Source organism: Hylobates moloch, unplaced genomic scaffold, assembly GCF_009828535.3.
Source record: "Hylobates moloch isolate HMO894 unplaced genomic scaffold, HMol_V3 SCAFFOLD_18, whole genome shotgun sequence".
Lineage (NCBI taxonomy): Eukaryota > Metazoa > Chordata > Mammalia > Primates > Hylobatidae > Hylobates > Hylobates moloch.
Window position 1 is genome coordinate 48,836,224 of NW_026652293.1, and position 22,095 is coordinate 48,858,318.

Here is a 22,095-nt window from a genome sequence, read left to right on the forward strand (position 1 = left end):
CAACATTCAAGATGAGATACTGCCTGAGTAGAATGTAGAGAGGGCTACCAAGAAGCATAGACTGTAGGAAGATAACTTTAGGAAGCATTTAGGTTTTGTTTAGATATCCAGTGGGAATACCAGGGCTATCATGATGACTAAAACGTGGCCCATGACCATATGGAACTTCTAATTATAGAACCAATCATTATGATCTAGTAAGATTAGTTTTAGTAAAGGGAACCCTGTATGCAGCAGGGGTTCAGATCCAGTCTTGGGACTATGTATTGAGGGCTTAAAGATAGCTTCTTGGAGAATTGATATCTAACCCAAGTAACAACAAAATAATTCTTAGGCATGAGCCAGGTAAGAGCAGTGGGAATGGGAGAATGTGCATTTGAAGCAAGGAAAGTAACATAATCAGAGGGGACCAATAGGGAAATATTTTGGTTTGGTTAACTTATTTGTATCCTATTTGTTATCTTATGTGTATTTTGCCTGTTGCTTGTTTTCACATAGGGTGAAATTTTTTTCTCCGAAAGAGTAATCAATTTCTCCATCACTATTAATTGAAATAATTGTTTAATTTCCAACGTTTGTGATGTTTTTAAATGTAATGTGTATTTTGCCTGTTGCTTGTTTTCACATAGGATGAATTTTTTTTCTCTGAAAGAGTAATCAATTTCTCCATCACTATTAATTGAAATAATTGTTTAATTTCCAACGTTTGTGATGTTTTTAAATGTAATGATACATTTAAAAATTAGTATGAGTATTCCTGACCTTATTCTGTTCTTTTCTGCTTCATTTCATCCCATTCTACACTAGCTCAAGCTGTTCTCTAAAGTTCTTGCATACAACTTAAAACGATTACTTTTAGGTAATTTTTATATTTCCCTTAATATCATGAATAAATATTTTTCCATTTCACTTAGCACATTTGAGGTAATGCTAAAATATTATAATGATGTTGTTTTTCTATTTTAATCATGCATTCAGCTATTTTACTAAGCTTTTCTTTATTCATATTCCAATTTTCTTTATTCAATTTTCAATATTCTCCTTTATTTACTAGGTATTTAATTCCACGCACAACTAATATATTTGTCTCCTTCTTTAAAATAATTATATTTTTATTTCTTTTCTTTCATTATACCTGCTAGAACTTTCAGAGTAATGATAAAAATAGTTGTAAAATGGATATCATTTTTCCTGATTTTAAGAGAATTCATCCAGTTGTGCTTTAATATTAAATATGATATTAAATACTTTGAGATAGATATTCTTTGTCATGATAAAATAATTTTATATTTCTAGTTTTTAAAGAAATAAAAGAAGTAGTACAGACTTGTTCAATGTCTTCTTGATCTGTAAGTGTAATATATTTATAGGTATTCTTTTCTCTCATTTTTTTGCTGTTGGTTAATATTTCAAATATGTAGAAGTGTCTAGAGAAAAAAATATTGCACATCTACCTTTATCAGATCTTAACATTGCTTCATGCTGTTTTGTTGTTATTATTGAACAAAACACAATATAGACAGTTGAAGTCCCTTCCAATCTCATTGAGTAGGCCACCCTTATTCGTTGGTTAGTTAATCCTCCTAATTTTGGTAGACTCTCATGCCTGCAAATATGTTTAGTTCTGTTTCTGAGCTCTTTATTCTTTTGGATTAGTCTGCCTTTCTCTGTTCAGTACCCTGTCCAATACCATATTGTCTTAATCATATTGCTTTTTAATTGCTAATGTGGATCTTGATACCATGTAGGGCAAATCTTTTGACTTCATTATTTTTTGTCTACTTTTTGAACATTTTTAGATGATTTTTATATAAGTTCATGAAGTTCCACTGAAAACAATTCCAAAATATTTATTGTAAAGTGCATTATATTTATGCATAAATTTGATAAAAATTGATATCTCTTCATTCCTCCAGGTCTTTTTTTATGTCATTCATTTTGGAACTTTTGTTTGTAATTTTATCCATACAGTACTTTCATATTATTGTATTTATTCTTATAAATCTTTGTTGCTGTTGAGGTTTTTTTGTTTGTTTTGTATTACATTTGTGATGGTTGTTTCTGGGAGTGTAGGAATGTCGTAGTGTGGGGAATAAGAGCCCAGGAATTTTAGCCTAACCATGCTTACCTTACTTATTGAACATCTATATCTTTTTAACTCTTGTCCATTACTTCATGAAATTATTCTCATTTACAGTAATTCTTCTTCTAAGTGTTGATTGTATTTACCTTTGTAAGCATTTGATTTATTCATGGACTTTTTGTTTAGAGGGTTATGTTGAGTAGGATGGCTTTTGTTCCATTCTTTTGTTCATACTCCTTTAACTCCTCACTCCTCATTTTTCCTTAGATCCTTGCAGAATTCCCTGATATAGTACATTAACATTTTTTGTCCCAGTATGGGGTTATTTCAAGGCTTGTCTTGAATTTGTTCTACTCTCAGTGCCTAAATGCTGCATATTGAGAGCGTGTGGCCTCTGAGTAGATAGAACATTTGAGTAGACCTAACTTAGGGATAAATTATGATGGAGGTAGAGAAAATGAGACATATGGCACTACCAGAAAATGCACCACAACTGATAGTAGAGAAATGCAAAAACAGTTTCCTCTCCACTTCCTAGTTGGCTTGCTCTTGAGTTTCAGAGATCACAGTCATCAGGAGCCCAAAATTATACTGTCCCAGCTATTTAAGTGCAGTGTTTTAATGAGAATGTTTCTCATATGCATGCTGTCTTCCCTGGTTTTCAGTGTAGCAAATCTTTGTCTCTTTGTGTGCCTTCATTAATGGTATAAAGAAAAGCCAGTGGGTGGCATATTTAGCTGATTTTACTATTAATTTTGAAAATTTTGTATCAGCATTTTCTTCATCTGAGTTTCCTCAGTATCTAGCATGGTTATTGGCAAGTGGTATTCAATGAAAGTTTTTTAATTGAACAGAAATCTTATTGATTGCTGTAGCGATATTTGATTTGTTTTTATGTATAGCTTACTACTTTATGATATAGAGATAGAGTAACATAATAGTATGCACTTTTTTTCTTATCTAAAATTTCTTTCCATAAGATTGGAGTAATAGAGTTCTACCTCCCACATTTTTAGTCAGAATTACTTACAGGTTTTTAAAAATGTGTTTAATTCTAGAAGGGTCTATACCAACGCAATTTTAATTTATTGTTGCTTTTATCATTACTGTTGTCAATAAATGTAACAATAAACTACTGCTTCCACATTTAAAGCTGGCTAAGAGATTCAAGATTTTCGGGAATTGCCTATTAGTCAAATAGAACTCTTCAATCCAGAGTACATAAACTGCACCCAACAAGTCTAAACAGTTTAACTCTGTGACTTAATTTCAGTAAATCTCACATAGAGGGTAGAAAGGCTGCTATTATCCAAAAGTGTTGCTTATTACAAGTTTAGCCTGACCTCTTTCAATGGAGGTGAACTTGTTTGTAAAAGTCAGCTATTTGATAGGCTTTCATTAAGTATCCCAAGTAAACATAAACAAAAACGTATGTGGGGTTTGTCAATTTATCATTATGGGTATCTGAAATTTCTCAGTAACTAGGTATATTCTTAAGTCACGGTCCAAAGTTTAAATAACTGTGGTGGAAGACTAAATTAGGGGAATATCTCAAATTACAAGTGCAAACATGATGGATCTGGGCCATCTTCAGTCCTGAAAATGAAATGAAAGCTTAGCTTTTTGATCAAAAAGAGTCCTGGTAGGACCAATTACAGAGATGTCTGGGTCTTTCTTTACTGCCTCTTGGCAAAATCATTAGGCCTTTGTATGCTGTTTACATTCTTCTTTCGATGTATAGCATTGTTTTATATATATAATATATATATATATATTTTTTTTTCTCTGACATCTTTTTTTAAAGTTTAATTTAATTTTTTTTAAATTTTACTCTAAGTTCCAGGATACGTGTGCAGAACATGCAGGTTCGTTACATAGGTATATGTGTGCCATGGTGGTTTACTGCACCTATTGACCTGTCCTCTAAAATTCCCTCCCCTCACTCCCCACCCTCCAACAGGCCCTGGTGTGTGCTGTTCCCCTCCCCATGTCCATGTGTTCTCACTGTTCAACTCCCACTTATGAGTGAGATCATGTGGTGTTAGGTTTTCTGTTCCCATGTTAGTTTGCTGAGAATGATGGCCTCCAGCTTCGTCCATGTTCCTGCAAAGGACATGATCTCATTCCTTTTTAATGGCTGCATAGTTTCTATGGTGTGTATGTACCACATTTTCTTTATCCAGTCTATCATTGATGGGCATTTGGGTTGGTTCCACGACTTTGCTATTGTAAATAATGCTGCAATAAACATATGTGTGCAAGTGTCTTTATAGTAGAACGATTTATATTCCTTTGGATATATACTCAGTAATGGAATTGCTGGGTCAAATGTTACTTAAGGTTCTACATCCTTGAGGAATCTCCACACTGTCTTCCACAATGGTTGAACTAATTTACCCTCTCACCAACGGGTAAAAGTGTCCCTATTCCTCCATAGCCTTGTGAGCATCTATTGTTTCTTGACTTTTTAATAATCGGCATTCTGACTGGCATGAGATGGTATCTCATTGTGGTTTTGATTTGCATTTCTCTAATGGTCAGTGATGCTGAGCTTTTTTTCATATGTGTGTTAGCCGTATAAATGTCTTCTTCTGAGAAGTGTCTTTGCCCACTTTTTGATGGGGTTTTTTTTTTTCTTGTAAATTTGTTTAAGTTCATTTTAGATTCTGGATATTAGACCTTTGTCAGATGGGTAGATTGCAGAAATTTCCTCCCATTCTGTAGGTTGCTTGTTCACTCTGATGATAGTTTCCTTTGTTGTGTAGAAGCTCTTTAGTTTAATTATATCTCATTGGTCAATTTTGGCATTTGTTGCAATTGCTTTTGGCATTTTTGTCTTGAAATCTTTGCCCATGCCTATGTCCTGAATGGTATTGCCTAGGTTTTCTTCTAGGGTTTTTATGGTTTTTGGTCTTACATTAAGTCTTTAATCCATCTTGAATTAATTTTTGTATAAGGTGTAAAGAAGGGGTCCAGTTTCAGTTTTCTGCATATGGCTAGCCAGTTTTCCCAGCACCATCTATTGAATAGGCGATCCTTTCCCCATTTCTTGTTTTTGTCAGGTTTTTCGAAGATCAGATGGTTGTAGATGTGTGGTGTCATTTCTGAGGTCTCTATTGTTCCATTGGCCTTTATGTCTGTTTTGGTACCAGCACTGTTATATTTTTAGTAGTCATATTTATCCTTTGTTTTCTTTATGGCTCTTACCTAGTAGTTATATTTAAATAATTATTCTCTTGTTCTTTTTTCATAATATTTTACAGCCATGTTTTTAAATATTTGATGATTTAATCCATCTGATAATATTTAGTGTATAATGTGAGATAAAGACATAGTTTATTTTGAAGTAGCCTACTACTTGCCCCATCACTATTTAGTGAATAATCAACTCTTTTAAAATGACTTAGAATATCATATTTATCAAATATTAAATTCATTTACATACTGGAGTCCTTTTTATGCTTTATATTGTTTTCATTCATTAATTTGCCTCATAATCTTAATTTTTAAAACTGTAGATAACATCTTTATAATTTGGAAGCAACCTTTACCTCCTATTAGTGTTCCTTTTAAATATTTATTGACTATTATTATTCATTTTATTCCAGATGGATTTTAGAATAATTTCATTAAATTATATAATTTTTAAAAACTATGAATTTTGGTTGCAAAGATAGTAAATTTGTTACTTATTCAGGAAGATATTTATTTATTTATTCATTCATTCATTCATTTATTTAGAGACCGAGCCTTACTCTGTCACCAGGCTGGAGTGCAGTGGTGTGATCTTGGCTCACTGCAACCTCTGCCTCCTGGGTTCAAGCGATTTTCCTGCCTCAGTCTCTTAAGTAGCTGGGACTACAAACATGCACCACCACACACAGCTAATTTTTGTATTTTTAGTAAAGATGGGGTTTCACCATGTTGACCAGGATGGTCTCCATCTCTTGACCTCGTGATCCACCCACCTCGGCCTCCCAAAGTGCTGGGATTACAGGCATGAACCACCACGCCAGGCCAAGAGATTTAATTTTTTAGTGAGTTCCCAGAAAGAAACATTGTATTTCACTGTTTTTCTTTTACTATACCCACTCTCTAAAGTATCTTGAGGTGTTTGTATTTGAGTGTCAATCAGTCAAGAATATTTATTGATGGTCAAGTATGCATTAGTTAATAAGGAAGTACTCATGCAAAGTTCTGGAGTTATAATTATAAAAAATTATGTGTGTGTGTATATATTTGTAGATATATTATAGGTTGTGTGTGTGTGTGTATATATATATATATATAATGTAATCAATAAGTCTATACACTCATGGAGCTCAAATTTGAATGGGGAAGATAGACATTAAAATGAACTGTTGCAAATAAGTATATAATTACAAAGTACACAGTATTAATGGAAATTTTATTTATTTGTGGTGTTATTAAGTTCTGATCAGAAAAATGCCTGTTCACTTGAGACTGTTCAGCCAGGAGCAGCATATGCAGGCCTCCTGTTAGATGATCCCCTTACCACTTGCAGTGAACTTAACAATAGCTGTCCATGAAGGCCTTCCTTGAAAGTGATGTGAAAAAGAAATACTATTCTGTGTGATATACTCGTCTAAATTCCAGAGGCCTTGGCTTGGCATCCATCCAGCTCTTTGGCACAGACTGCCTACAGTCCCCTACATTTGACTCTATAATGTGTTTGTAAATGTTAGCTGGCTGATGGGGAAAAAGATCTAAATTACAGAGCTTGCCAATTTCTGTGGTACAAATATTTCTACTGTATTAGTCCATTCTCACATGGCTATAATGAACTACCTAAGACTGGGTAATTTATGAAGAAAAGAGGTTTAATTGACTCACAGTTATGCAGGCTTAACAGGAAGCCTCAGGATACTTACAGTCATGGCAGAGGGTGAAGGGGACACAAGCACGTCTTACTATGGTGCAACAGGAGAGAGCTAGAGAGAAAGGGCCAAGTGCAACACACTTTTAAGCCATCAGATCTCATGAGAACGTGAGAACTTACTATCACAAGAACAGCAAGGGGAAAGTCCACCCCCATGGTTCAATCACCTCCCACAAGGCCCCTCCTCTGACACTTGGGGAGTATAATTGGAAATGAGATTTGGGTGGGGACACAGAGCAAAACCATATCATCTATTAAAGATAATTTCAAGCCATCATGCAGAATTCCTTCAAAAATGTCTCTAGCAACCGTTATACTGAGCTTTAAGGCTGAATCTGTCTCAGAGGAGACATCCCTCACTGGGTGACCACTCCCCAAGGCACAAAAAGAAGTGACCTAGCAGTTTTCTGACCCAAATGGCATGGTTAGAGCTCCCCAAACAGCTGCTAAGCCAGCTGTAGTATTAAACCCCTTCTCCCTACCAGATCCAAGGTGCAGTCCTCTGGCCACCTCCTTGAAGATTATGCGTCATTAATCTGCAATCTTTTCTATTCCTCAAGCTCTTTGGAAGCCAGAATGACTGCCATTCCTTCCACTCTCTTGTTATGCATATATTATGCCATAAACTGAAAGCTTTACTTTCCTCAAGGGAAACATTTTGAGTATGAATACCTTATTTTAAGAGTTAAAACAAAATTTAATACTTTTTTGCCCATTTTTCTTCTTGCTGTGGTAGTACTATTTTACTTAAGGCAATGAAGTTGCTGCTGATTGACCAGGGAAAGGATCAATAGTCCAGACAATTACAAATATTAATATTTTAGAAAGCTCAGTCTACTCTACTGCTTATAGTCAATGGACATCTTTCATCTGATGCCCATAAATCCATTAACAATATCACATCATTTAATTAGCATCTGTATTCATTGGTTAGAACCTGTGGTACATTTGTGGAGGGAAGTCTACTTTTATTGTACACAGGGAAGAGAGGGAAGAAAGCATCAGGAAGCCTTCTCTAAAGAACCACCTGATTGGGTCACCAGGAGAATGTTTGGGGGAGCTCTAATTAAGCCCTTTGTGTTGAAAAACTGCTAAGTCACCTTTTTGGTGCCACGGGGAGTAATCACTCTGTGAGGGATGCCTCCTCCAAGACACAGATTCGTTTTAGAGTTCTGTATAATGGCGGCTAAAGAAATATTTGAAAAGTGAAGCAGAGAATATTCAGAGAAGGGTTCTATTAGGATCCCTCATTCTTCCTCTCTTAGGTCACTCTTCTGTTGTCTGTCATAGAGATAATAAAATGAAGTGCAAATACCACAAGGGACTTGTCTCCATTTTGTGGTCAGTGAAAAGTAGATTGGCTATCCTAACATCTAGAATTCTCTTTGGATTTTGGGCCGTTTTATAGGTGATATAGATAGACTTCCTGAGGATATTCTTTGACAGATTTTCTGAAGATGTTTCATAGTGGCCTCCAGGCTAAATCTGAGTAACTGATTGATGTAAACTTGGAGTTCTCATTTCTTATGCTCTTTTAATTACATGGGGTAGATCAAATTAAGTCCTCTTGACAGCTAGGCTTTTATTATTAAAACAGTAAAACCTATTTCTAGCCATGCCACAGTGAGGATAAAAATAAAACCAAAGTTGTATCTTTTGTTTATTTTTTCCCTGATCCTTCCTGGAGGTAGGTCACTTCTTATGAATATGACTCTAAAGACATTTTCCATGTTAGAGGTCGGTTACTTCTTATGAATATGACTCTAAAGACATTTTCCATCTTAGAGGTAGGTTACTTCTTATGAATATGACTCTAAAGACATTTGTCATCTTATGCAAAAAAACAAACAAACAAAAGAGAATTGGATAAAATAGGATAACTCAGATGCCTGCCCTACCCCAGGTCACATAGTTATTGACCCAGAGAAGGCAATAAAGGACAGTGTTGGATCTTAGCAGGACTCTGAGATAATCAGCGAACCCATGTCAAAATAGTGCACCCTGCTGACTTGGCAAGTCCTTCAAGTTTTTGGTACTCAGTTTATTGATGTTAGAATAGAGGATGGGTTAGAAGTTGTTGAGTTCTAGAGTTCTATTCTTGGATTGTGTACAGAAATGGTTCACCCTCGGCTGGGCGCGGTGGCTCACGCTTGTAATCCCAGCACTTTGGGAGGCCGAGGCGGGCGGATCACGAGGTCAGGAGATCGAGACCACAGTGAAACCCCGTCTCTACTAAAAATACAAAAAATTAGCCGGGCGTGGTGGCGGGCGCCTGTAGTCCCAGCTACTCGGAGAGGCTGAGGCAGGAGAATGGCGTGAACCCGGGAGGCGGAGCTTGCAGTGAGCCGAGACTGCGCCACTGCACTCCAGCCTGGGCGACAGAGCGAGACTCCGTCTCAAAAAAAAAAAAAAAAAAAAAAAAAAGAAATGGTTCACCCTCCCAAGTAGGTCAGTTGAACATTTCCTGACTTCTTAAACTTTGAGATGGCCTTTTTCTTCTTTAAATTACCTTCATGCAAGCTTTCTAGGCCTTTATCATGCTTGCCCTGATGAATTATTTGTGCATGTTGCTCTGCTATAGAACATTACAAGGCATTAGTGGATAAGAGCAGATAAGAGACAAATGAGTTAAGTGCGGAGACTCCTTACATCAAAGCCCATGGTCCTGCCAGGCTTTCCTAGGTGTCAGGGTGCCGGTCATGGCAGATTCTTCATCTTGACTCTAGGCACCCTTCTGTACTCCAGGGCTCTCAACTTCTCCTTGTCCTCTGCGCAGAGTATATAGGAACTTCTGGATTCTTTACAATTTGTGGAGGTTTCTGAAGCTGTGTTCCATTGAGGAGACACTGGGTGGACAAGAATTTTACTTGCATCTTCTCTAATTCCTTCTTTCCCCTACCAGGATCTACTGGGGACAGAAGGGGACGGTTATAGGGTTTTTTTCTACTACCTAAAATAGAAAAGTACATTTTTAAAGAAGAATATCCTTGCTATATATGTAATACAATTGGGGAGCATTTTAAAGGATTATTATCTTATTTACTATCCTATGGTTTTATTTCCCTTCATGTGTTCTTTTCTAGCAGCATTTGCATTTTTGTTTTTTCCTGATACTATAACTAGTGCATAAAAGTTTGAGGAACATAATATTTACATACTAGTACTCTTAAAGTGTTTCCCTACAAATAACTTATTAATTGCAAAAGAAAAGAAAAGTTACTTTTCAGTAGTGAAACCTTACGGACCTACCTTAGCCAAGTTCTCAAAGTCAATGTCATCTCAATAGGACAAGCTAATATCATATACCCAGATGTGATGCACTGAGAAGGATGTGGTATTTCAGCCCCAAATGCATAACTTAAACCCATTTGTGAGAAAGTATCAGACAGATTGAAATCGAGGAATATTTTACAAAATAACTGCCCTCCATTCTTCAAAAACATAAAAATCACAAAAGATGAAAGAAGGTTTATGGACTACTCTGGGAGATTAAAGGAGACTAAACAGATATGCCAGTTAAATACAATGTATAATCTTGAATTAGTTGGAAGAATTTGAATGTAGACTGTAGGTTAAATGATAATACTGTATTAGTGTTAACTTTCCTGAATTTGATTATTGTACTTTGGTTACTTAGGAGAAAGCCCTGTTTTTCTTAAGAAATAACACAGCAGGCCAGGCGCGGTGGCTCACGCTTGTAATCCCAGCACTTTGGGAGGCCGAGGTGGGTGGATCACGAGGTCAGGAGATCGAGACCACGGTGAAACCTCGTCTCTACTAAAAATACAAAAAAAATTAGCCGGGCGTGGTGGCGGGCGCCTGTAATCCCAGCTACTCGGAGAGGCTGAGGCAGGAGAATGGTGTGAACCCGGGAGGTGGAGCTTGCAGTGAGCTGAGATTGCGCCACTGCACTCCAGCCTGGGCGACAGAACAAGACTCTGTCTCAGGAAAAAAAAAAAGAAAAGAAAGAAATAACACAGCAGAGAACTAAGGGATAAAATGGCATGATGTCTACAGCTTACTATAAAATGGTTCAGAAAAAAGAAATGTCTGGATGTGGAGAGAGTGAGAAAGCAAAGTGGGAAAATATTAACATGTACAGGAAGCATATACAGGAGTTCTGTGTACAATTATAACTTTTCTGTGAGTTAAAGATACTTTGAAAATAAAAGGTAAAACAGAAAAGAAAGAAAACAGGCTCCAGGAGCACAGGTTTATTGTATGGCTTTTCCTTCCACTGCTCCACGGAACTGACCACTTCTGATGTCACTGATACCCAATTTGTTGCTAAATCATTAGGCATTCTTCAGTGATGATCTTATTTGACCTTTCAAAAATAGCTGGTGATATTCATCATTCTCTTCTTTTTAACTTGCTCTTCCTGTGACTTTCCTAACAACTCACTTCCCTTTATCCTTTTATAACCAGTCTCTTTGAGGGCCCTCTTTGCCATCTCTACACTGTAAGTGTTGGTGTTTTTTGGAATGTTGTCCTAGGCTCTCTTTTCTTCTGAGTTTATACATTCCTGCTGGGTGTTTTATCTCCCCCATAATTTGTAGATCTAGTTCAGGTTGCTCTTGGGTTTCAGACTTACACATGCCATATTCTGTGGCTCTCTCCTTTGGTTATTCCTCTGGGCATATCAAAATCAACCTACTCCAAATTTGTTATCTTTCTTACCTTCCTTGATCCTACCCTGGTTTCCCCCAGACCTGGTCATTTTCATTGTGTCTGTCTCAGAGAAATGTTGCCAGGACATCCATTACTCATACTGGAACCTGGAATTCTTGCCTCTCTATAAACATCTTCCTCTTTATAGCCAGAATAAACATGTAACAGGATCCATCTAAAAGTCTTGCATTGGTCATTCAGCCTACATGATAGAGACCAAACTATTGAGCATGGATATGATTCTTCATTATGTAGCTTCAGCTTTCTTTTCTTCCTTTATCTGTTGCCACTCTCACACACTCTCTTTTCTAACCATCTGAAATTCTTTCAGTTTCTCAAAGATGCTGGATTACCTTTGATTTTTCCTCCAAGACCTTATATGTATTGTTCATCAGCCTTATCATGAACCCTACTTATTTCTGCTACCTGGGAAACTTTTTTTTATGGGGTTGCTCTTTCTCCCTCTCTCTCTCTCTCTCTTTTTTTTAATTATACTTTAAGTTCTGGGATACGTGTGCAGAACATGCGGGTTTGTTACATAGGTATACATGTGCCATGGTGGTTTGCTGCAGCCATCAACCAGTCATCTACATTAGGTATTTCTCCTAATGCTATCCCTCCCCTAGCCCTTAGACCCCAGCCCCGAACAGGCCCCGGTGTGTGTTGTTCCCCTCCCTGTGACTGTATGTTCTCACTGTTCAACTCCCACTTATGAGTGAGAACATGTGGTATTTGGTTTTCTGTTCCTGTGTTAGTTTACTGAGAATGATGGTTTCTAGCTTCATCCATATCCCTGCAAAGGACAAGAACTCATCCTTTTTTATGGCTGCATAGTATTCTATGGTGTATATGTGCCACATTTTCTTAATCCAGTTTATCATTGATGGGCATTTGGATTGGTTCCAAGTCTTTGCTATTGTGAATAGTGCTGCAATAAACATACATGTGCATGTGTCTTTATTGTAGAATGATTTATAATCCTCTGGGCATATACCAATTAACAGAATTGCTGGGTCAAATGGTATTTCTGGTTCTAGATCCTTAAGGAATCGCCACATTGTCTTCCACAATGGTTGAACTAATTTGCAGTCCCAACAACAGTGTAACAGCATTCCTATTTCTCCACAGCCTCTCCAGCATCTGTTGTTTCCTGACTTTTTAATGATCGCCATTCTAACTGACATGACGTGGTATCTCATTGTGGTTTTGATTTGCATTTCTCTAATGAACAGTGATGATGAGCTTTCTTTTATATGTTTGCTGCATACACAAATGTCTTCTTTTGAGAAGTGTCTGTTCATATCCTTTGCCCACTTTTTGATGGGGTTGTTTTTTTCTTGTAAATTTGCTTAAGTTCCCTGTAGATTCTGGATATTAGACCTTTGTCAGATGTATAGATTGCAAAAATTTTCTCCCATTCTGTATGTTGCCTGTTCACTCTGATGGTAGTTTCTTTTGCTGTGCGGAAGCTCTTTAGTTTAATTAAATCCCATTTGTCAATTTTGACTTTTGTTGTCATTGCTTTTGGTGTTTTAGTCATGAAATCTTTTCCCATGACTATGTCCTGAATGGTATTGCCTAGGTTTTCTTCTAGGGTTTTTATGGTTTTTGGTCTTACATTTAAGTCTTTAATCTATCTTGAGTTATTTTTTGTATAAGGTGTAAAGAAGGGGTCCAGTTTCAGTTTTCTGCATATGGCTAGCCAGTTTTCCCAACACTGTTTATTAAATAGGGAATCCTTTCCCCATTGTTTGTTTTTGTCAGGTTTGTCAAAGATCAGATGGTTGTAGATGTGTGGCATTATTTCTGAGGCCTCTGTTCTGTTCCATTGGTGTATATATATATAGATATATATAATCTGTTTTGGTACCAGTACCATGCTGTTTTGGTTACTGTAGCCTTGTAGTATAGTTTGAAGTCAGGTAGCATGATACCTCCAGCTTTGTTTTTTTTGATTAGGATTGTCTTGGCTATACAGGCTCCTTTTTGGTTTCATATGAAATTTAAAGTAATTTTTTCTAATTCTGTGAAGAAAGTCAATGGTAGCTTGATGGGGATAGCATTGAATCTATAAATTACTCGGGCAGTATGGCCATTTTCACAATATTGATTCTTCCTATCCATGAGCATGGAATGTTTTTCCATTTGTTTGTGTCCTCTTTTATTTCCTTGAGCAGTGGTTTGTAGTTCTCCTTGAAGAGGTCTTTCACATCCATTGTAAGTTGTATTCCTAGATATTTTAGTCTCTGTGTAGCAACTGTGAATGGGAGTTCACTCACGATTTGGCTCTCTGTTTGTCTATTATTGGTGTATAGGAATGTTTGTGATTTTTGCACATTGATTTTATATCCTGAGACTTTGCCGAAGTTGCTTATCAACTTAAGGAGATTTTGGGCTGAGACGATGGAGTTTTCTAAACATACAATCACGTGATCTGCAAACAGAGACAATTTGACTTCCTCTTTTCCTTTTTGAATACTCTTTATTTCTTTCTCTTGCCTGATTGCCCTGGCCAGAACTTCCAACACTGTGTTGAATAGGAGTGGTGAGAGAGGGCATCCTTGTTTTGTGCCGGTTTTCAAAGGGTGTGATTCCAGCTTTTGCCCATTCAGTGTGATATTGGCCGTGGGTTTGTCATAAATAGCTCTTATTATTTTGAGATACGTTACATCAGTACCCTGTTTATTAAGAATTTTTAGCATGAAGGGGAGTTGAATTTTATTGAAGGCCTTTTCTGCATCTATTGAAATAATCATGTAGTTTTTGTCATTGTTTCTGTTTATGTGATGCATTATGTTTATTGATTTGCATATATTGAACCAGTCTTGCATCCCAGGGATGAAGCCGACTTGATCGTGGTGGATAAGAGTTTTGATGTGCTGCTGGATTCAATTTGTCAGTATTTTATTGAGGATTATTGCATCGATGTTCATCAGGGATATTGGCCTGAATTTTTTTTGTCATTGTTGTGTCTCTGACAGGTTTTGTATCAGGATGATGCTGGCCTCATAAAATGAGTTAGGGAGGAGTCCCTCTTTTTCTATTGTTTGGAATAGTTTCAGAAGGAATGATACCAGCTCCTGTTTGTACCTCTGGTAGAATTTGGCTGTGAATCTGTCTGGTCCTGGGCTTTTTTCGGTTGGTAGGCTATTAATTACTGCCTCAATTTCAGAACTTGTTATTGGTCTATTCAGGGGTTCGATTTTTTCCTGGTTTAATCTTGGGACGGTGTCTGTGTCCAGGAATTTATGTGTTTCTTCTAGATCTTCTAGTGTATTTGCGTAGAGGTATTTATAGTATTCTCTGATGGTAGTTTGTATTTCTGTGGGATCAGTGGTGATATCCCCTTTATCATTTTTATTGTGGCTATTTGATTCTTCTCTCTCTTTTTTATTAGTCTAGCTAGCAGTCTATTTTGTTAATCTTTTCAAACAACCACCTCCTAGATTCATTGATTTTTTGAAGAGTTTCTCGTGTCTCTATCTCCCTCAGTTCTGCTCTGATCTTAGTTATTTCTTGTCTTCTGCTAGCTTTTGAATTTGTGTGCTTTTGCTTCTCTAGTTGTTTTAATTGTGATGTTAGGGTGCCGATTTTAGATCTTTCCCACTTTCTCCTGTGGGCATTTAGTGCTATAAATTTCCCTCTATACACTGCTTTAGCTGTGTCCCAGAGATTCTGGTACATTGTGTCTTTGTTCTGATTGGTTTCAAAGAACTTATTTATTTCTGCCTTAATTTCATTATTTACACTACCTGAGTAACTTCTACTCAGATTCAGATCACAGCTTCAGGGTCACTTATCGTGTGCAGCATGTCTCATTCTCTTACATCCTGTGCATCAGGAACATTCTGTACTTTCTGTGGCACACAGTTATCACACGTTTGTATCAGTCTCTTGCAGGTGTCATCACTGGATTTTCAACTTGAGAGATCAGGTCTGTCTACTTCATAGCTGCAGCCCTAGTGCTTAGCAGAGTGCCTGGCAAATAGTAGATGCTTAATAAAAAATTTTGAATGTATGAATGAGTAATTGTAATCCATGGCAAAAGCAGATATTAAAGAACCTTACTCTTATTATGCATGTACATTTGCCCACTGATTCATAACAACTTTGTATTATAAGGAATCCCAGAAGACCATCAGTCCAAACTAATAAACACTGCAAGTCATTATCTGGCTTCTGTCTGACTCTTACAGTCATTTACTCTATTTTGGCTGCAGTTACTTTAGCATGAATTCGCTTTCCATATCTTGCACCAGCTGCTTTTGTTCTTTGCCTTGAAGCATCAGAATAGGTCTGTTTCCTTTTCCATGTTTTAATCATTCACATAGTTGGAATCAGCTAGCCTGCATCTTTCTACTCTCAGCTTTCTTTTCTTCAGCACAAACACCTCCAATTCCTTCAACTTTTATATGTGAAAAGTTGCCTTAGCATACAGCATGCTATTTTGCCATTGTCCCTTATAAAAAATGGCATCTGTAGTTTGACAAAACATTCAGAACATAGTGGAAGAACAATGTGTAATCATGACTGCATTAACCTGGCTATTAAATAGTTTGCATACTGATGAGGCTAAATACATTGATCCTCTAACCTTTGCTTCTACAAATATATATATAGATATATTTTTAATGCTTTTTATTTTTATTTTATTATTATTGTTATTTATTATTATTATTTATTATTATTATACTTTAAGTTTTAGGGTACATGTGCACAATGTGCAGGTTTGTTACATATGTATACATGTGCTATGTTGGTGTGCTGCACCCATTAACTCCTCATTTAGCATTAGGTATATCTCCTAATGCTATCCCTCCCCCCTCTCCCCAACCCCACAACAGTCCCTGGTGTGTGATGTTCCCTTCCTGTGTCCATGTGTTCTCATTGTTCAATTCCCACCTGTGAGTGAGAACATGCGGTGTTTGGTTTTTTGTCCTTGCAATAGTTTGCTGAGAATGATGGTTTCCAGCTTCATCCATGTCCCTACAAAGGACATGAACTCATCCTCTTTTATGGCTGCATATTATTCCATGGTGTATATGTGCCACATTTTCTTAATCCAGTCTGTCATTGTTGGACATTTGGGTTGGTTCCAAGTCTTTGCTATTGTGAATAGTGCCACAATAAACATACGTGTGCATGTGTCTTTATAGCAGCATGATTTATAATCCTTTGGGCATATACCCAGTAATGGGATGGCTGGGTCAAACGGTATGTCTAGTTCTAGATCCCTGAGGAATCGCTACACTGACTTCCACAATGGTTGAACTAGTTTACAGTCCCACCAACAGTGTACAAGTGTTCCTATTTCTCCACATCCTCTCCAGCACCTGTTGTTTCCTGACTTTTGAATGATGGCCATTCTAACTGGTGTGAGATGACATCTCATTGTGGTTTTGATTTGCATTTCTCTGATGGCCAGTGATGATGAGCATTTTTTCATGTTTTTTTGGCTGCATAAATGTCTTCTTTTGAGAAGTGTCTGTTCATATCCTTTGCCCACTTGTTGATGGGGTTGTCTGTTTTTTTCTTGTAAATTTGTTTGAGTTCATTGTAGATTCTGGATATTAGCCCTTTGTCAGATGAGTAGGTTGCAAAAATTTTCTCCTGTTCTGTTGCCTGTTCACTGACGGTAGTTTCTTTTGCTGTGCAGAAGCTCCTTAGTTTAATTAGATCCCATTTGTCAATTTTGGTTTTTGTTGCCATTGCTTTTGGTGTTTTAGACATGAAGTCCTTGCCCATGCCTATGTCCTGAATGGTATTGCCTAGGTTTTCTTCTAGGGTTTTTATGGTTTTAGGTCTAACCTGTAAGTCTTTAATCCATCTTGAATTAATTTTTGTATAAGGTGTAAGGAAGGGATCCAGTTTCAGCTTTCTGCATATGGCTAGCCTGTTTTCCCAGCACCATTTATTAAATAGGGAATCCTTTCTCCATTGCTTGTTTTTGTCAGGTTTGTCAAAGATCAGAGAGTTGTAGATATGTAGCATTATTTCTGAGGGCTCTGTTCTGTTCCATTGGTCTCTATCTCTGTTTTGGTACCAGTACCATGCTGTTCTGGTTTGCCAAGTCAATCCTAAGCCAAAAGAACAAAGCTGGAGGCATCATGCTACCTGACTTCAAACTATATACTACAAGGCTGCTTCTACAAATATTATTAATAGAGATTATAAGAACTATTATCATACCTAACATATATTGAGCACATGTAGTATAGTAGAGTAAGCACTTTTCACATAGTACTTTATTTGGTACTTAAAACTCAATTAAGTATGTAGTAACAATATGCCCTTTTAACAGATGAGGAAATAATTTGCCCAAGGTCACATAACTAAGGAATGATGGTTCCGGGAATGGCTATAATATACTGCTAAACTGTTACTAGGTTTTGTCTTGACTGATATCTTTCAATCAGTTAATTTTAGTACTTAAAACTCAGTGAAGTATGTAATAACAATATGCCCTGTTAACAGATGAGGAAATAATTTGCCCAAGGTCATATAACTAAGGAATGATGGTTCCAGGAATGGCTATAATATACTGCTAAACTCTTGCTAGGTTTTGTCTTGACTGATATTTTTCAATCAGTTAATTTTGGGCTGTAACGTAAAATGGTTTTAAACAAAATGATGTGTGATGACCTTATTGTAAACCTGTGGAATTTTTGTTAGATAATCGATATCTAACATCTTAAAAGACTTCGGTAAATTCAGAGATTGAATTCCTTGTTTATGTAAACATGCAATTACCTCACATCACCAAAAAGTTGCATTGAGATGAAAGAGACATAGAAAAATAATTATTAAAAATTTCCATAATGTGCTCGAGGGCAGGGAAAGTATTGTGACCGACACAACAGGAGTGGATTTGGGGATGTTATGAGTCATATAGATGCAGAGGGACCATGAACACTTTTTGAGTTGAGGAGCCCATATCCCCCATAGAAGCAAAACAGAGGATTCAAAAAATGAAAATTTCCAAGAGAACTTCATAAAGTCACCAAAATTAAAAGCAGAAGTGGGTCCAAGGGCAGTCAGCCTATAAATTAGTTCAAGTTCTGTGGAACCGCTAATCCTCACTTTTTGGTAGTTGCCTCCAGTCTTTGCCTGCAGAATCAAGCTGTGTTTTCCAAACAGAGCTGTGTTACAGATATTCCCAGAGCAGGCAGCAGGCCTGAGAAACAGTAAGGCAGCTGTACATTGGTGGCTGCTTTGAGAATTGGGAGAACCCGTCCCCAGAAATCCTGTACAATGCACTCCTACATGGAAGTCCAGACTCCAGTCTCCCCTCTTTCACCAGCACTACTTCAGCCAGAGCTCCTTGAACCAGAATCTTCCATATACCACCAGAAAAATCATGATTCTCACCGAGGCTAGAAAATAAATTTCTACTAAAATACTAACCAATCTAGTATTGTATTTTGCTTATAAGTATGAGGATATGACCAGGAGTTCTCAACTACTCATAGAAATTGTCCTAAGTAAAGAAAGTGTAGGATTTCTCTCAAGGAATTGAATTACTACATGGTTGAACACTGAAAAAGAAATTAACATAATTATTATTTTCATGGCATGAGAACAGGCTAATGGAAAAAATAGTCACAGTTCTTGAACATTAGATACATTAAAAACAAATCCCTCAGTAGATGAGTTGACTAGCAATGAACACAGAATTGACTAACTGTTTGAGTAGGAGGAAGAGAAAGATGGAAATATTGTAAGGAAAAACATATGGGTTAAAGTGACTAAACATTAGCTCACCCTCACTCCATGTTCTTTTTGTATCAAACAAATAGAACATTCATATTCTTTTCAAATAACAATGAAATAAATATAAAAATTGACTATAATAAATCCACAAGGAAAATCTCAGTGGATTCCAACAAGTAAAAATCACACAGCCCATAATCTTTGACTACAATAGTCATTAAACTGGAAAGTAACAACAACAACAAAAAAAATCCCAAAATATCTGCTCACATTTTTGAGTAAGAGATAACTAAAATTGAAGTTCCAAATTAATTTAATATGAAGGACAGTAAGAGGTTTGCTGATCAAAAGAAATACTCTGTGTACTTCTAGAAGTATATTTTTTAACCCAAGCATATATGTGTAGACAGTGCTTCTGCTATTAAAAGTAAATGAAGTTGAGCTACTTGAATGGTAACAAGTAGATATCCTTGCACGAAACTGGAAAGACTTCAAGATCTTTAAAACTTTAAAGAAGTTTAATAATTTTAAGTTTTTAGATATTGCTTTTTGGTAAATATTGAATAAAAATATTTTAAAGTTGCTACTAAACTTTAATCTTTAAATAACTTAAGCATATCTGAATGCTCTCGAATAAAAGCAATATAGTCTTCTCAGTGTGTTCTGAACGATAACGAAAGCTTTATAGTCAACAAGATTATCAGCAATAGAGAGACAGAGTAAGTTTAATGTGCCAAAAGCAGTTGCAACCAAAGCCAACGTTTATGGGGTATAATTAAGCCAAAGAGCTTCTTCACAGCAAAAGAAACTATCATCAGAGTGAACAGGCAACCTACAGAATGGAAGAAAATTTTTGCAGTCTACCCATCTGAGAAGTCTAATATCCAGAATCTACAAGGAACTTAAACACATTTACAAGAAAAAAAAGCATCAAAAACTGGGCAAAAGATATGAACAGACACTTCTCAAAAGAAGACATGTATGCGGCCAAAAAACACATGAAAAAAAGCTCAACATCACCGATCATTAGAGAAATACAAATCAAAAACACAATGAGATACCAACTCATGCTAGTCAGAATGGTGATGATTAAAAAGTAAAGAAACAATAGGGGCTGTGGAGAAATAGGAACGCTTTCATACTGTTGGTGGAAATGTAAATTAGTTCAACCATTGTGGAAGACAGTGTGGTGATTCCTCAAGGATGTAGAACCAGAAATACCGTTTGACCAGCAGTCCCATTACTGGGTATATACTCAAAGGATTATAAATCACTCTACTATAAAGACACTTGCACACATATGTTTATTGCAGCACTATTTACAACATCAAAGTCATGGAACCAACCTAAATCCTCATCAATGATAGACTGGATAAGGAAAATGTGGTACATATACACCATGGAATACTATGCAGCCATAAAAAGGAATGAGATCATGTCCTTTGCAGGGACGTGGATGAAGCTGGAAGCCATCTTCCTCAGCAAACTAACACAGGAACATAAAACCAAACACCACATCTTCTCGCTCATAAGTGGGAGTTGAACAGTGAGAACACATGGACACAGGGAGGGGAACAACACATACCGGGACCAGTAGGGGTGGTGGAAAGGGGAGGGAGAGCATTAGGACAAATAGGTAATGTATGCAGGGCTTAAAACCTAGATGATGGGTTGAGAGGAGCAGCAAACCATCACAGCACACGTATACCTAGGTAACAAACCTACACATTCTGCAATTGTATCCCAGAACTTAAAGTAAAAAAAGAAAGAAAAAAGAAATAAGTTTGATGAAAATATTATTTTGAAAAAATAATAATGATAATGAAAATATTATTGCATGTGTTGTCACCTCAGTTTTCATCATCTCACAGTTTAATTGGAATATTAACTATACTTTGTATATTTTTGAAATATTTGCTCATAAGAATAACAGAACATATCAAAATAATATGTAATACAAATGGATTCTTAACTAGTCAAAATCAATTATTGATATCTTGCAATTTTTTGGAGTTTCTGAATCAATCTTGAGTTCATATGTTTTAAACAACTATTATTCATTTATTAACAATGTAATTTTTTTAAAGGATTTGGAAACATCTCACCACGCACAGAAGGCGGCAAAATATTCTGTATCATCTATGCCTTACTGGGAATTCCCCTCTTTGGTTTTCTCTTGGCTGGAGTTGGAGATCAACTAGGCACCATATTTGGAAAAGGAATTGCCAAAGTGGAAGATACATTTATTGTGAGTATTATAGATATTTAACTACATATATTTATTATTTGATTTTTTAAAAAATTATATCTTTCTGTCACCTCAGATACAATTAGACATTCAATTACTAGGGCTTCCATAACAATTTATATGCATCTCTATTGGCATGTAACTCACTGTATTTTAATTATGTTTATACTTAATCTGAATGAATAAATTAATGCATGAGAAAAACTTAAAAGTATAAACAGAAAAAAGTAGAAATTCAAATGTCTTAGATTCAAATCTTTTACTTCTTTTCTTTTTCTTTCTTTTTTTCCTTTTTTTTTTTTGAGACAGAGTCTCGCTGTGTCACCCAGGCTGCAGTGCAATGGTGCAATCTTGGCTCACTGCAACCTCCACCTGCCAGGTTCAAGCAATTCTCATGCCTCAGCCTCCTGAGTAGCTGGAATTATAGGCACCCGCCACCATGCCTGGCTAATTTTGTATTTTTTAGTAGAGATGGAGTTTCAC

At 36.5% G+C, this 22,095-nt stretch overlaps 1 protein-coding gene across 1 annotated transcript in view; it reads left to right on the plus strand.

Annotated features, from left to right (window-relative positions):
* The window catches only part of KCNK2 (potassium two pore domain channel subfamily K member 2), a 153,654-nt gene that overhangs the window by 66,940 nt on the left and 64,619 nt on the right, over nt 1-22,095 (plus strand). The window contains exon 4 of the mRNA XM_032137074.2: nt 21,452-21,612. Within this exon, the coding sequence (XP_031992965.1) occupies nt 21,452-21,612 (161 nt within the window). The remainder of the gene's footprint in view (nt 1-21,451; nt 21,613-22,095) is intronic.